The sequence below is a fragment of the Drosophila tropicalis genome, unplaced genomic scaffold, assembly GCF_018151085.1.
Source record: "Drosophila tropicalis isolate 14030-0801.00 unplaced genomic scaffold, ASM1815108v1 contig_845, whole genome shotgun sequence".
Taxonomy (NCBI): domain Eukaryota; kingdom Metazoa; phylum Arthropoda; class Insecta; order Diptera; family Drosophilidae; genus Drosophila; species Drosophila tropicalis.
This window is the reverse complement of record NW_027173338.1, coordinates 8,465,072-8,479,157: the sequence shown is the minus strand read 5'-3', so window position 1 is coordinate 8,479,157 and position 14,086 is coordinate 8,465,072. Positions and strand designations below refer to the sequence as shown.

The 14,086-nt window shown below is 36.2% G+C and overlaps 4 protein-coding genes across 4 annotated transcripts; 2 read left to right on the top strand and 2 right to left on the bottom strand.

The window, feature by feature from the left end:
• Positions 1-474: 474 nt before the first annotated feature.
• LOC137580341 (interferon-inducible double-stranded RNA-dependent protein kinase activator A homolog) lies at positions 475-1,822 on the bottom strand. The gene is made up of 3 exons (XM_068294338.1): positions 1,630-1,822; positions 1,273-1,569; positions 475-1,207 (listed from the first exon to the last, which is right to left on the bottom strand). The coding sequence occupies exons 1-3, from the start codon at positions 1,772-1,774 to the stop codon at positions 546-548; spliced, it is 1,104 nt and encodes a 367-aa protein (XP_068150439.1). The 5' UTR covers positions 1,775-1,822; the 3' UTR covers positions 475-545.
• A 191-nt stretch (positions 1,823-2,013) lies between these two features.
• Positions 2,014-3,314, bottom strand: r2d2. The gene is made up of 2 exons (XM_068295116.1): positions 2,950-3,314; positions 2,014-2,887 (listed from the first exon to the last, which is right to left on the bottom strand). The coding sequence occupies exons 1-2, from the start codon at positions 3,092-3,094 to the stop codon at positions 2,115-2,117; spliced, it is 918 nt and encodes a 305-aa protein (XP_068151217.1). The 5' UTR covers positions 3,095-3,314; the 3' UTR covers positions 2,014-2,114.
• A 213-nt stretch (positions 3,315-3,527) lies between these two features.
• Herp (Homocysteine-induced endoplasmic reticulum protein) lies at positions 3,528-6,232 on the top strand. The gene is made up of 3 exons (XM_068295115.1): positions 3,528-4,185; positions 4,674-5,500; positions 5,720-6,232. Exons 1-3 carry the CDS (start codon positions 3,952-3,954, stop codon positions 6,096-6,098), a joined length of 1,440 nt encoding a protein of 479 aa, XP_068151216.1. The 5' UTR covers positions 3,528-3,951; the 3' UTR covers positions 6,099-6,232.
• Positions 6,233-8,268: 2,036 nt separating this feature from the next.
• On the top strand, positions 8,269-14,086 carry LKRSDH (lysine ketoglutarate reductase/saccharopine dehydrogenase). Its single transcript, XM_068294909.1, has 8 exons — positions 8,269-8,408; positions 8,508-8,654; positions 10,338-10,514; positions 10,574-10,952; positions 11,012-11,586; positions 12,375-13,530; positions 13,606-13,782; positions 13,855-14,086. The coding sequence occupies exons 1-8, from the start codon at positions 8,343-8,345 to the stop codon at positions 13,971-13,973; spliced, it is 2,796 nt and encodes a 931-aa protein (XP_068151010.1). The 5' UTR covers positions 8,269-8,342; the 3' UTR covers positions 13,974-14,086.

Below are 14,086 nucleotides of genomic sequence, written 5' to 3'. Positions count from 1 at the left end.
ATAATTTTCAATTTGTATGACATGTGTAGACAGAAAAAGTCTTCCGTATTTACTAAGTTTAAGCTAGTTTCAATGGCTCTCTAAATTCTATAAATTCCTGCAATTTCAAACCCTTTTATAAAGAATTAATTGCTTTAATCTAATTTGCCTTAACTCATTATATAATTGTACAAAGTTAACAAATGAAACATGTTACAAAATATATATATAATTAATTGTAGAACAGATGAATCACTCTTTGGTATTATACATAAATTGTGTATTAACCGGGTACAAAGTATATAAATACACACACACACACACATACACATTTATATATACATACATACATATATTGTATTTAGATTGTAAGCATATAGTCTTCATGTGCTTTATTTGAAAAAACGAAACTGAAAAACTTGTTCAAAATTGTGTAAATAGTTATAAAAAGGTTTATTGTAAAATATATTTTTTTTTATTATAATTTTTTTTTTTTTTTTTTTGTAAAAAAGGACCGAAATAAATGTTATATACACAAAATAAAATGGATAAAATTTTATAGTTACTTAAATTAACATTTCACGAAAATATTGCAACACTGTACCATAGATATCACATTCGAAACCCAAGAAGATACAATCATAATCACAGATAAGTTCAATTTGTATCAATTGCTGAAGACTAGTACCTGGCACTTTGGTTATCTTTGGCGTTAATTTCAAAGCTTTGAGGACACTCAGAGCCCTTTCTTTTTCACTAAAATAAATACCATCATTAGATGTTTCAAGAATTTTAAAGGCAGCTGCTTTTAAGGAGTATGGAAATGATTTGAAATAATTATGGCGATCACGAAGTAACACTTTCTGACAATCAATGGGTGCATTAGAATCTTTGACTTCTCGATAAATATTAAATACACTTTGCTGCTCACTCTTAACATCGTCCAGGATGCGACTAGTACTGATTAGTTCCATATCGAGTTCGAGTATGGGAATGATATCGTCTGCATTTACCTCCTGATTGAATGTTTTTTGAGGAATATCGAGTAATTGAGGTGAAGTCTTTGGATCATTTTGCTGTGACTTAAGCTCTAATGTGGGCAGAGGTGAACTCTCTGGCAAATTCGGTTTGGGATTAATTAGACCATTAAACTCTAAGCCGGGTAGCTTTTTCAATTTGTTCATTATATTAACTGCAGCTATATGTTTAGCTTCACGTTTGGAAGGCGCTGAAAAAAAGGACACGTCATAGAAAATTTTTTCCCAATCTTTGAATTTAAAGTTTTCTTCTTACCTATTCCATGAGCCTCCATATCGAGTAACTTAATCGAGCATACAAAGCCATTATCTCCATTTGACATGCACTTATATTCTGGAGAACCTTTCTTGAATTTAGCACAGAATTCCTCTAGTGCTGACACTGGAGTCTTTGCAGCAGAAGCAAGACCACCGTTGAAGGTTTTCATGTGATCATATTCAGGCAATACATTTGTGTATTTGGCACCAATACCTATAGGATTTGAATTGTCTAGTCTCAGCTTACACATCATATTAATGGCAGCCAGATGCTTTGCTTTACGCTTGGAACTAGCTGGTTAACGAATAAACTATATAGCCTTTGTTAAGGTTGAATTTCATTTTAAAACCTCACCTGTTCCAGAGGCTTCCATATTCCCAAATTTTAACTGGCAAATGAAGCTGCAATCTTCACCAGCAATATATTCATATTCTGGTCTCTCTTTTTTGTATTTGGAACAATACTCTTCCAAAGCTGAAACTGGCGTCTTGGTCGACATATGTCAAACAATTTATTTTTCTTAATAGTTAACAAACAATGCACTTGAAGTGCTGGACAAAATGCAATGAAATAGGACACGTCATTGATGATTTCCGAGTACTTGCCACAGTGTAACGATCTATTCAGTATCGAATGCAAACTGTATTCACAGTGATTTAGTCAAGGGGAATCACATACATATATATGTATATATATCAATACTCACACTGACATTCAAAATCAGAATTTTAGCAAAAATTTTGAGTAAGTAAATTAGTGTATTGTAAAAATTATATTATACATAGTGCACAGAATGTGTCTAATATTAGGATTAATCGTAAAAACCTACGGGTTTCTCATTAAACTAACATTTCACGAAAATATTGTAAAACCCCATTATAGATTTGTGACTCAAAACCCAACAAGACACCATCATAATCACAATTAAACTCTATCTGCAGCATTGGCTCCATGCTGAGCGCAGGCACAGCGGTAATTTTGGGACTTAACTTCAAAGCGCTCATAACACTAAGAGCCCTGTCTTTATCGCTAAGATATTCATCATTTTTAGATGGATCGAGAATCTCGAGGGCAGCTGATTTGAGATGACTATGGAAATTCTTAAAGTAATTGTGCCGATCACGCAGTTGAACTGCATTGCATTCAGTTACGCCGGACTCTGTGACTTCTCGGTATGTGCTAAATATCTGTCGTCGCTGAGATTCTTCGTCCTCTGCAGTATTTATGCCAACCAGTTGCATACCATGGGGATCTTTTACCTTATCACCATCTTTGGTAATTACATTCAACATTTCAATAGCCGCACGTTGGCGCGCATCTTTTTTCTTATCAGATTTGCCATATCGTGTGATCGATGCCACTGTACAGCATGCCACGAATTCGGGAGCATTTGGACTCCCACTTTGTTGGACAATTTCGATAACCGGTAGCGGCATCTCATGACGCACACAATAATCGCGCAACTCCTTGAGCATATCCCGATTAAGATTGGTTACTTCATTATCATCATCTGCATCAATCATATCTAATGCTTCTCTGCATCCCGGTAATTTCCGAACTTTTCGCAATATGTTGGCAGCACTGAGATGCTTGGCATCACGCTTAGAGCGTCCTGATGAAAAGTTTAATAAAGTAAGAATTCAGTGGCCAAGTTAGTTTAAGTGTCCTTCTTACCATTTCCATAGGCCTCCATATCCAACAGAGCAACTTTGCAAATAAAGCCTCCATCCTCGTTGTCAATGTAATTATATTCAGGTGGTCCGGTTTTAGTTTTGGCGCAAAACTCTTGCAGAGTTGACACAGCCGACTTTGCATCCATTGAAAAGGTAATAAAAAGGTAAAGGCACTACCTATTTGTATTTTTCCAAATTTGTGCAAACGCCTTCTTGCAATGACAGATAGAAAAGTAACGAGCTAAATGAATGAGTACTTTTTTCAAACAGCTGTTCACTTAGGGAGTCGCAGTCACAACTTTGTAAATGCATTTTTAGTAAAGTTTTGTTTTTAGAAATGAAAAAACAGCCTCAAAGATGTAAGTGTAATACATTTTATTATGATTATTCTTTTCCCTCACGTCATATGTACTACGCGATTTGATGGTAACAAGTGTTATCTGCCAGTGATGAGTAAGCTTGCTCACTGTCACAGTGACTTCAAGTAGTGTTCATCACTAACTCTTAGAAATCATCGATGTATCGATAATAAATCGATGTTAGTCTCAACACTACCGTCTGCTTTGTATTCAATTGAATTTTATTCCCCAGATAGTAACGAAGTAGTTTATAAACATATTTATACATACTGAATGTATTTATACTTTTCATAATCAACAAGCATTCTTTGCCCAAGACTTTAAGTAAATTATCTCTAAATAAATCACAATAAAATTAAATTAGTCAAAATTCGTGTAGAAAACGGTATAAAAGAGTGAAAACCTTAAGCAAGTGGCCCCCACCAAAACAAGAGGGAGAAACACCCAGAGGGAGAGCTACAGCGACAGAGAGAGAGAGTGCGCGCGTGAGTGACAAACTGTGTGTCGGAGAGGGGTCACAGGGGCATAGCAGGAAGTGGATTCACAACAGCAGCAACAGCAAAATTAGCAAAAACAAAAATAAATACAGATTTCGTAAAGTTGTTGTTATTTTGCATAGATAAAAACAGAAAAAAAAGAAAACTATGGATGATACGGCTGCCTCGCCAGCTGCGGCCACCGCCACTGCCGCTGGCTATGATGCTAGTCGCGAGAAAGCAACAACTACAAATATTAAAGACGACGGCAGCGGCAGCAACGTTAGGCTTTTAATTAAATCATCGAATCAGCAATATGACGATATGATCATTGAGAGCGATTTATGTTGGACAGTCCAAAGATTAAAGAAACAATTGTTTTTGGTATATCCTGGCAAACCGGTAAGTTGGATTTCCTTTATTTTTATTGAAATCAATATGCCTTGAGTATGTAGTTTACGTCAGCCAAAGTGTACATATATTATATTTTTGAGCAGATATCAGCTGTTATCAGCTGAAAATGTTTATTTTGGTATTTGTATATTTTGGTGGATTCGCCTTTTATCACCATCTTGTTGCCTTTCTTATTGTTGCTGTTGTAGCTGTGTTTTGCGTTTTAATTAATAAAAGTACACGTCAGCTGTGGAGCAGTAATAATTTACTACTATATAAAGTCAAGGCAAGGAGAAAAAACAGTTTGTCGTGCATTTCACTTGCGTCATCTGTTATTTTACACTATGCGACAAAAATATATCAATCCTTTTCTTGTTAATGACATTGTTAAAATTAGCTATTACTCAGAGATAGTCGTAGTACTTTATTGTTTAAATTATTTATTTAAATTAAACTTTTTCTCACTGTGACACATCTAATTTCTCTATTTTCCATAGGACATCAACGATCAGAAGCTCATTTACTCAGGAAAATTGTTGGATGATAATCAAAAGCTATCGGAGGTTATACGCAGCTATAAGGATGTCTATCAGCAGCATAATATCTTTCATTTGGTCTGTGCCAATAAGAATGTACCCAAAGCTCCCCTTAAAACCATGCCAAAAGTTGCCCAAACAACAACACCAACGACCACCACAACAGCGGCACCAACAACTGCAACAGGATCAGCATCAACAGCACCGGCATCTGGTTCAGAGCAACCGAATGAATTACGCCATCGTCATGCAACACAAGATCATCAAAGGCAACAACAATTACCGCAACAAGGCATAGCTTTCGACAGTTCTTGGACACAATTCTGGCAGCAGCATAACCAACCCAATCAATTTGCGGGTAATACTAATCCACAACAATTGCTTCAATATCAGGCTATGCTATATAATGCCTGGATGCAGCAAGTCTATGCCCAGTATATGCAACAGATGAATGGCTCAACAAGTGGATCTGGGTTGCCGAATATGCCTTTACGTTGCAATCTGCAAACACCACAACCCGTGGTGTCACCAGTGGCAACTGCAGATGCTGCTGCCCAAATGCCAGCACGTGCCGATGATGAGGGAGCCGCGGCTGCTGCTGCTGCTGCTGCGGTCGTGGAGAACGAGAGACGCAATTTTCACAATATCCAGGAAGAGCCTGAAATAAGAGATTGGTTAGATAGTTTCTTCAGCTTCACACGCTTGGCGGTTTTTTTCACAGTTCTGTATTTCAATTCATCGCCCTTGCGTTGCCTTCTCGTGGTTCTTATTGCTGGAGTGATTTATCTGTAAGTATACACCTATAAATCGATTATTTAAGGCTTTACATACAAGAGGGTAGCTTATTTGTTTGAAAACATTCGATGTAAATAGTTGATGGCCGAGTTTCATAAAATGGCTGTAGGAAGAATTTCAATTTTTTCGAAGATTACAAAAAGATTGCTTTTAAATTTTCTTTTGACCACTAATTACTTTCATTTTGCTTTGTTTCTGTTTTTTATGTACAGCTATCACATTGGTGTCTTGCGTCGTCGTCCTGAGCGCAACAATAACAACATCAATCGCAACAATAATGCTGGCAATGATGCTGCTGCCTTCGCCGCTGTACAGCAAATACAACGTATGATGGATGCAGCTGTTGAACGTGAACAGAATGATCCACAAGCTGCCAATGAACCTGTTGCTGGCAATCAGCAGGATAATGTTGATGCCGCTGCCAATGGTCCTGCACCAGCGGGCAGTGGACCAGGCGATCAGGCACCTGCCTTGGCTGCCGAAGCTGTTGCCGTGGATCAACCAAATGCCAACAATTCTGTGATTTCCGTTGTACGCACTTTTGTGGTCACCTTTTTCACTTCTCTGCTGCCCGAGGCTCCAGCGTTGTAAGGCAAACGAAAAAAGTCTTCAGGCTCTCTCTCCATTTCGGATGTTGTTTTCTTTTATTTTTTTGTATTCGTTTAATACAATCAATCCCTTATATGCCTTCACCACCTCCCATAATGAAAAAATGTTGAACCGTATATTTTGTTTTTCTTTTTTAAGCTGTAATAATTACTATAATTATCTACATATATATATATATATTTATTATTTTGTATTTGTGTCTGTGTATAATAACAGAGTGTGAGTGCCACACGGCGCTCGTGTAGTTAATAGAAAATTAGTTCGATAAGCAAATGAAAACTGTTTTTGATGTGAATAACAACAAACTAAACTAAACTAAACTGAGCTACACATTTAAGAGGTAGAGATGAAAACACTAGATAAATTCAACGTGAATTGCAATTTTCAAATGATAAGTAAATAATATTTAAAAAAAAAACCCTATGCTTTAATTCCAAAACATGGACAACTTCCAAATGAAATCAATAAAAAAAAATGTATGAAAAAACTACAAAACAAGCAATTTATTACTATTTGCAGACTCATTTTAGCTGTTGATGTAAACAAATTATAATCCTGATTTATCTGTTTTCTATTACGTTGACCTGAATATTTAATCGTCTATATAGTCTAAACTAATCAGGGACTTCTATATACTTACATATGAACTTAACTGTAGTAAATAGTTTTTATAATTATAAATTTTAAAGCCATTAGAAGATTTCATTCAGTTTCACTTTGCTTGTGTATTTTGACTTTACTTTTAGTTGGCTATTTAGGTTGCCTTTTCATGAGATATTTTTGATATGATATGTGCTCTTTAATACTCATTTTGAAAAAGAAATTGACCAATTTGCCGATCCTTATAATTAACTATTTCAACATTTCAGAAACGCAAATTTAAAAAAGTGGATAAAAGATTTCGATTTTAGATAAGTCCAATGTGATGTTCGTTTGAGATGATCCGGATTTCAAACTGTATACATAATTAAGAGAGGTCTTATTTTAACCTCATACAATTCTTTTTTCAATCAAATTATTAATAAAATGCAAGCTATAAAAATGTATAATCTTAAAATATTTCAAAAGTTTATCATTATTAACGAATCAATTCAAAATTTCGAATATGATGACATAAAATGACAATGAATTCAAATTTATCTGATTTATTTTTGGTTTATATATATATAAAAAAAAAAAAACTATATCTCTTTACATAATATTAGTATTTTGAAAGAAGCACTTTTTCATTGAGATCGTTTTTTACACATGTTTGTTTTCCATTCCACAGTAATTTTGTCATTTTATTTTGTAATTCCAAATCTTCTTGTTTTTTCAACTTCTTCGATACTTACATATACTTATAAATATTTAACCTTCAACTTTCAGTCTGATGAAAATCCTGACAATTCTGTTAATTCAAATGCCATTAAATATAAAGTTTAAAATTGAACTTTAAAAAGACAAATGTAAATTGATTCTAATTCAATTCTGACTTTTTAAACCATTTACAAATAAATGCATTAGACCGAGATTGAAAAATCAAAAGATTTTCTACATTTACAAGTTGTTGGGATTATTAGAGTTGGTTTTTAATTCGGAGGTTTTTTGATAAGCTTATATCTTATATAGAAAATATTATTATCTAGGGCATTTCCAAACTTAAAGTAATACTTACTTCATCTAAAATGGTTTTCACTTTTACAAACTTTGATCGAATCAAAACAGATGTAAATAATTTGGCCATTTCTGATTACATTAAGGTAGGTCATAGGTTCCAACCTTTTCATTCTCATCGATTTAATGGAAAATTTTGTTCTGTAAAATTCAGTTTCCTTCTGTGGTCTTATCACCAACTTGCATAGTTTTTGTGAATGGAAAATTTTACATTGTGTCCATTGAAAACTTTCACTTGCTTCAATCGGCTGTCTTTCAATCGTATTTGGCACTTTATTGCCGAGAGACTCGCGCGAGCAGCAGCAGCAATGAAAAAGATCAACGCGGAGGAGAGAGCTTATCGCTTTGGTTTTTATGGATGATTCTGTCCGTCCGTCCATACATTCGTCCATTTGTTCGTATCAACTGGCTCCGGCTATGGCTCTGCTGATTAGACGCTCTTGTTAGTAATAATTTCGACCGTTTTTCAGAACACTGCGAATGCTCAGAGCAAACGGATCGGCTGTAACGGGATTAAGTTTAATACAAATTTTGTGATACATCATTGGAATTTTGAAAAACATATATAAAATGTGGCGTATGCTTCAATTGCGTGCTGCATTATCATCTCGTCCTGCACTCACCCGCCAACGTCATGTAAGTGGGATGCAACATCATCCATTCAACCAGCCAGCCAGCCCCCCCACTAAGCATTATCAATGATTTATTTTTTTGCTTGGCATTATCTCTTCTCAGAATGGTCGCGTGATAGCCATACGACGTGAAGATCAATCCGTTTGGGAGCGTCGTGCACCGTTTGGTCCAACACATGTCCAGAAATTGGTTAAACAGGGAATTAAGGTCATTGTCCAGCCCTCAAATCGTCGTGCCTATCCCATGCAGGTGAGTTCTAGTTGATGAGGATATGGTTACTTTTCATTGGAATTTATGACGAATTCCTTGAAATCATATCGGAAATCTTAAATCATTACAACCTCAGCTACTGTACGGACACACGCCCACCTTCAATGTGGGGCTGCATCATAAATTAATTATTATTATTTTTTCTTTTGGTTTTGTTGTTTTTGATAAGCTCCTCCAAAAACAAATTTTGGCAATTTTTTGTTGTTGCTTGTAGCCTTGAAATCATGTCGAAAACAAACGAATATATATACATAGATGAATACATATGTAGACCTTATCTCTAACGGGATTGTTTCCAGGGAAACTTTATGCTATTGCTAATTGATTTTGTTTTGCCAGATAATCTATTCATAAAGCAAATTCGAGGGCAATGGAACTTTTTTTCCTTTTTTTTTTTATTGAATTCTAAAAATAGAATTTTATTTTCGTTAGAGATGAATAACCCTCTGAGAGAAATTATAAACGTACTTAATTAACTACAAATAATCAGTATTAATGCATATTTTAAGGTCTCTATATGCATTAATACTGCATTTACACGAGTTACTTATAAGTGAATTTTGAAGATATCAAGAAATTATAATTTTCTTTTAGTTTTTATTAACAATTTTAGATAAAGTATTAATCCAAATTTTAAGGACATTCGCAAATATTCATAAACCCGCAGTCGATTATGTTCTATAGGCGTTCACAGGACTCTATCATATATCCTTAAAACATTTTTTAAGAAAAAATAGTAGTTTTACATAAAAAGGATTAAACCACAAGTAGTTGAAAAACACATACACACAGGACTTTCCAGAAGTTTTATATTCAATATTTACATAAGAGGAGAAATTGTATTTTTCTAATATAGACAAAACGGAAAGGAATCTAATTTAGTGTTAAAAATGGTATTCAAAGCAAAATAAGTTAAACAAAAATTCGAAATTTAGACATTCTTTTTAGATATTGTTTTACCAGTTATTGGAATAAAATGTTTGATAGGCTACCTAACTCAATGGAGTGATGACAACTCGAGGATTGTCAAAATATGGCAAAGTATTTACATGAACCCCATAAAAAAGAAGATTTGCCTCTGAAATAAGGATTAAACAAAAGTTACTTAATGAAAACCCATGTAGATGGGCAGTTTTGTATCCCATATTTACATTGATAAAACAGGGCTAATGATTGGGGTGATCATTGTTAAGTATATACATATATATTTAGGTATATATACTTAGATAACAAAAACATAAGTCTAAGCCTTTTCCCTTATATATTTTGATTTTATTTGGCGATTGTCTTCAGGGAATTATTTGGACATTTTGTTTTTCAAGTCTGTTGTAAAGTTTTCTAACAAAGTGAAAATCTATAAGTTTTTATTTACCGATTAGATAGATAGATCTATAAATCAATCTATATACACATGGATTAGATATTTTTGCTAAAATATAAAATACGATTGTTTGATCATAGTCTTATGGCTGATGAAAACTAAACCGAAAAGAAATATTTAAAAAAAACCATATACATTTTACCTAGTAGACCGATCTATCTTAATTTTTCTGTAATTTTTTGATCATATCATTTCTTTTATCTGCTTAGCAAAATAACTGAGACTTACATGTGCTAAATATGAATATGAAAGCTAAAACACATTTGAAACTATTTCTTTAGGCATATATGCAAGCTGGAGCACAAATTCAAGAGGACATTAGCGATGCATCGGTCATATTTGGAGTCAAACAGGTGCCCATTGATTCCCTGATACCAGGAAAGACCTATTGCTTCTTTTCACACACGATTAAGGCTCAGGAATCAAACATGGCTCTGTTGGATGCCATTCTAGAGAAGGTACATATAGCAGATAACTTCCCATAGCTTGTTGCATAGTTTAATTCTCTTGTTTATAGGAAATACGTTTGATTGATTATGAGCGGATTATCGACGAGCGTGGAGCTCGACAGGTGGCCTTTGGCAAATATGCCGGTGTAGCTGGTATGGTTAATATTTTGCATGGAATTGGTTTACGTCTCCTGGCCCTGGGCCATCATACGCCATTCATGCATATTGGACCAGCCCATAATTATCGGAATTCGTCGATGGCCCGCCAAGCTATACGTGATTGTGGCTATGAAATTTCCTTGGGCATGATGCCCAAATCAATTGGCCCTTTGACATTTGTATTCACCGGATCGGGAAATGTTTCACAGGGAGCCCAAGAGGTGTTCTCAGAGCTGCCTGTGGAGTATGTGCCCCCAGAAATGCTGCGAAAGGTGGCTGAACATGGCAGTGAGTATGGTCATCAAAGGATTTATAAAGTGTGATTTCTAATTATATATTCTTTGCAGATCAAAACAAGTTATATGCCTGTGAGGTGAGTCGTTCCGATCATTTGGAGCGGCGTGAGGGCGGTGGTTTTGATGCCAAGGAATATGATGAATTTCCTGAACTTTATATATCGACATTCAGTCAAAAAATTGCTCCATATGCTTCGGTAATAGTTAATGGCATCTATTGGGCTGTTGGTAGTCCCAAATTGATAAGCATACCCGATGCCAAAAATCTATTACGTCCAGCTAATACTCCTTGGTTGCCCACCAGCAAGGGAAGTCCTGCTCTGCCCCATCGTATGCTGGCCATATGCGATATATCCGCTGATCCTGGTGGTTCCATTGAGTTCATGAACGAATGCACAACGATAGATACACCATTCTGTTTGTATGATGCTGATCGCAATAAGGACACAAAGAGCTTTAAGGGTCCCGGTGTATTGGTATGCTCCATCGACAATATGCCCACGCAATTGCCTAGAGAATCCACGGATTTATTTGGTGAATTGTTAACACCTCATGTCCATGATATAATCAAAAGTGATGCCAAAAAACCATTGAAAGAAGAGAATTTCTCATATCCCATACAGTCGGTAAGTGGTGACTTTCTAAAGATTATACTATTTTATCTCACCATGAAGAGGGGCTATAAGCAGGTGTGTTTGAGGGGTGTCCCACTGTTGTTTGACAAACAAACCCTTCGTTTCACCAAAGTGTAACATTGGAGAGAACTTAAGATAAATTCAAATAGTTTGAAGTTCAAATACTATATCCTAAAAAGTATTCGTTATTTTTACCCTTTATCGAAAGTTGTGAACTTTATAAACATTTTATCTAAATATTGGAATTTATATCAAAAAACGTAATCCATATATGTATAACCCAGATTATAAAGGAATCCGACTATAAGTTTCTGTTAATTACACATGATATATGATTTAGAAGGTCCAATATTTGACAGCTTTCATTCAATTGAAATATTACTTGTTAAAATTGGTTAGAAATTGGCTAAAAAAGACTACTTAAAACATTATAAATGCAGAATCTGTGAATCTGAATCTCTTTTGGAAAAGTAATCATATAAATAATCTCTAAAATAAGTCGCAAACGATTAAACGAACCGCTAGTCCTTAATGATTAAAAATATGACACGAAAAGAAGTCAAAACTGATTAAAAGAAAAGGCATAAACAAGTCATGAAGTGGAGTGGAAGCTAGATGAGTATTAGTTTTGGCCCATTTTGAGCATTATTCTGGCTATGGCCTTGTTTTAGTCGATCTTATCAGTTAGTATACACATCCATCCCTGGCTTTTTATTATTATCAGCTAACTCTTTCTCCCTCTCTCTCTCTCTGTATCTCTATTTTGGTTTTTTATCTAGGCAATCATCGCTAGCAACGGTCAGCTGACCGAGAGTTTCCAATACATTCAGGAATTGCGAGATTCACAGAACAATCGTTCGCGTCACAAAATGGAAGGCAGAAACGAGTCAAACAAAAAGGTTCTTGTCTTGGGTGCCGGCATGGTATCAGCTCCATTGGTCGAATGGCTGCACCGTGAGAAAGATGTCAGCATTACGGTTTGCTCTCAGGTGAAGGAGGAGGCCGACCGTCTAGCCCAACAATATGCTGGTGTGGATAGTGTCTATCTGAATGTGAATGAGAGCACAGGACATTTGCAGGAACTGTGCGGCAAGGCGGATGTGGTTATATCCCTTCTGCCCTACAGTCTGCATGGCATGATTGCCCGCTATTGTGTGGATGAGCGTACTCATATGGTAACGGCCAGTTATGTGAATGACGAGATTTCCGCATTGCACGAGGAAGCCAAAGCAAATGGTGTGACCATAATGAATGAAGTGGGTCTCGATCCCGGTATTGATCATCTCTTGGCACTGGAGTGCATACATGAAGTGCAGGAAAAGGGTGCCGTAGTGGAATCATTTGTTAGCTATTGCGGTGGCCTGCCTGCCCCCGAACATTCGAATAATGCTCTCAGATACAAATTCTCCTGGTCCCCACGTGGTGTCTTGCTTAATACTCTCTCAGCAGCCAAGTATTTGAGTCGCGGACAAATTGTCGAAATTTCCGGAGGTGGAGAGCTAATGTCGACGCCACGTAGTTTAGATTTCTTACCAGGTTTTGCCCTGGAAGGTTTCCCCAATCGGGATTCCACTAAATATGGGGCTCTCTATGGTTTGGGTCGCGATGTTCATACCTTATTAAGAGGAACCATACGTTATAAGGGCTTCTCCGAATCCATTAAGCCCATGCAACTCTTGGGACTCATTGATACAGCGCCACATGCCCTACTGCATCCCAGTGGCCCAGATGTAACCTGGCGCCAATTGGTCACCCATTTGCTGGGTCTCTCCGACTCAAGTATTTTCTATGAGAATTTGAAACAGAAGCTTGTTGAGCGCATTGGCGATGTGGATGGCATTGAGAGTTTGGGTCTTCTAGATGAAACGCCTGTGGTTAAGCTTCACACTCCTTTGGATACACTTAGTCATTATCTATCCAAACGTTTGGCGTTTGGTAAGTATTTTCACCCAAAAAAATGGAACTCAAAATAAGAAATTTATTCTTTTTTTTGTTTGTTGTTTCCAAAAGAACGCGAAGAACGCGATTTGGTTGTATTGCGCCATGAGGTAGGCATTCGTTGGCCCGATGGCCGTCGTGAGGAGCGTGGCATCAATTTTGTGGTCTATGGGCAACCTCAGGGGCATTCCGCCATGGCCATGACTGTGGGCAAACCAGCAGCCATAGCTGCCAAAATGATTTTGGATGGTGAGTTCAAACTCAAACCAAGTCAAATTGAAAATCTCTTTAATTTTGTTGTTATTTCTCACTTAATTTCAGGTGAGATACAAGAACGTGGCGTCCTCTTGCCCTTCACTCCTGATATCTATCGTCCCATGTTGCAACGTCTGCGTTCGGAGGGTTTGACTGCCACCGAAACCTCAAGATGGCTGAATTAAGTTTAAGTTTTTGCTGTAATTATGTTTTGTCGAAATGTTTTTTGTAAATGTCAATTGTATATAAAACATATTTGTTATTATTTTAAATTTATTAAAAACAAATTTCTTAATAA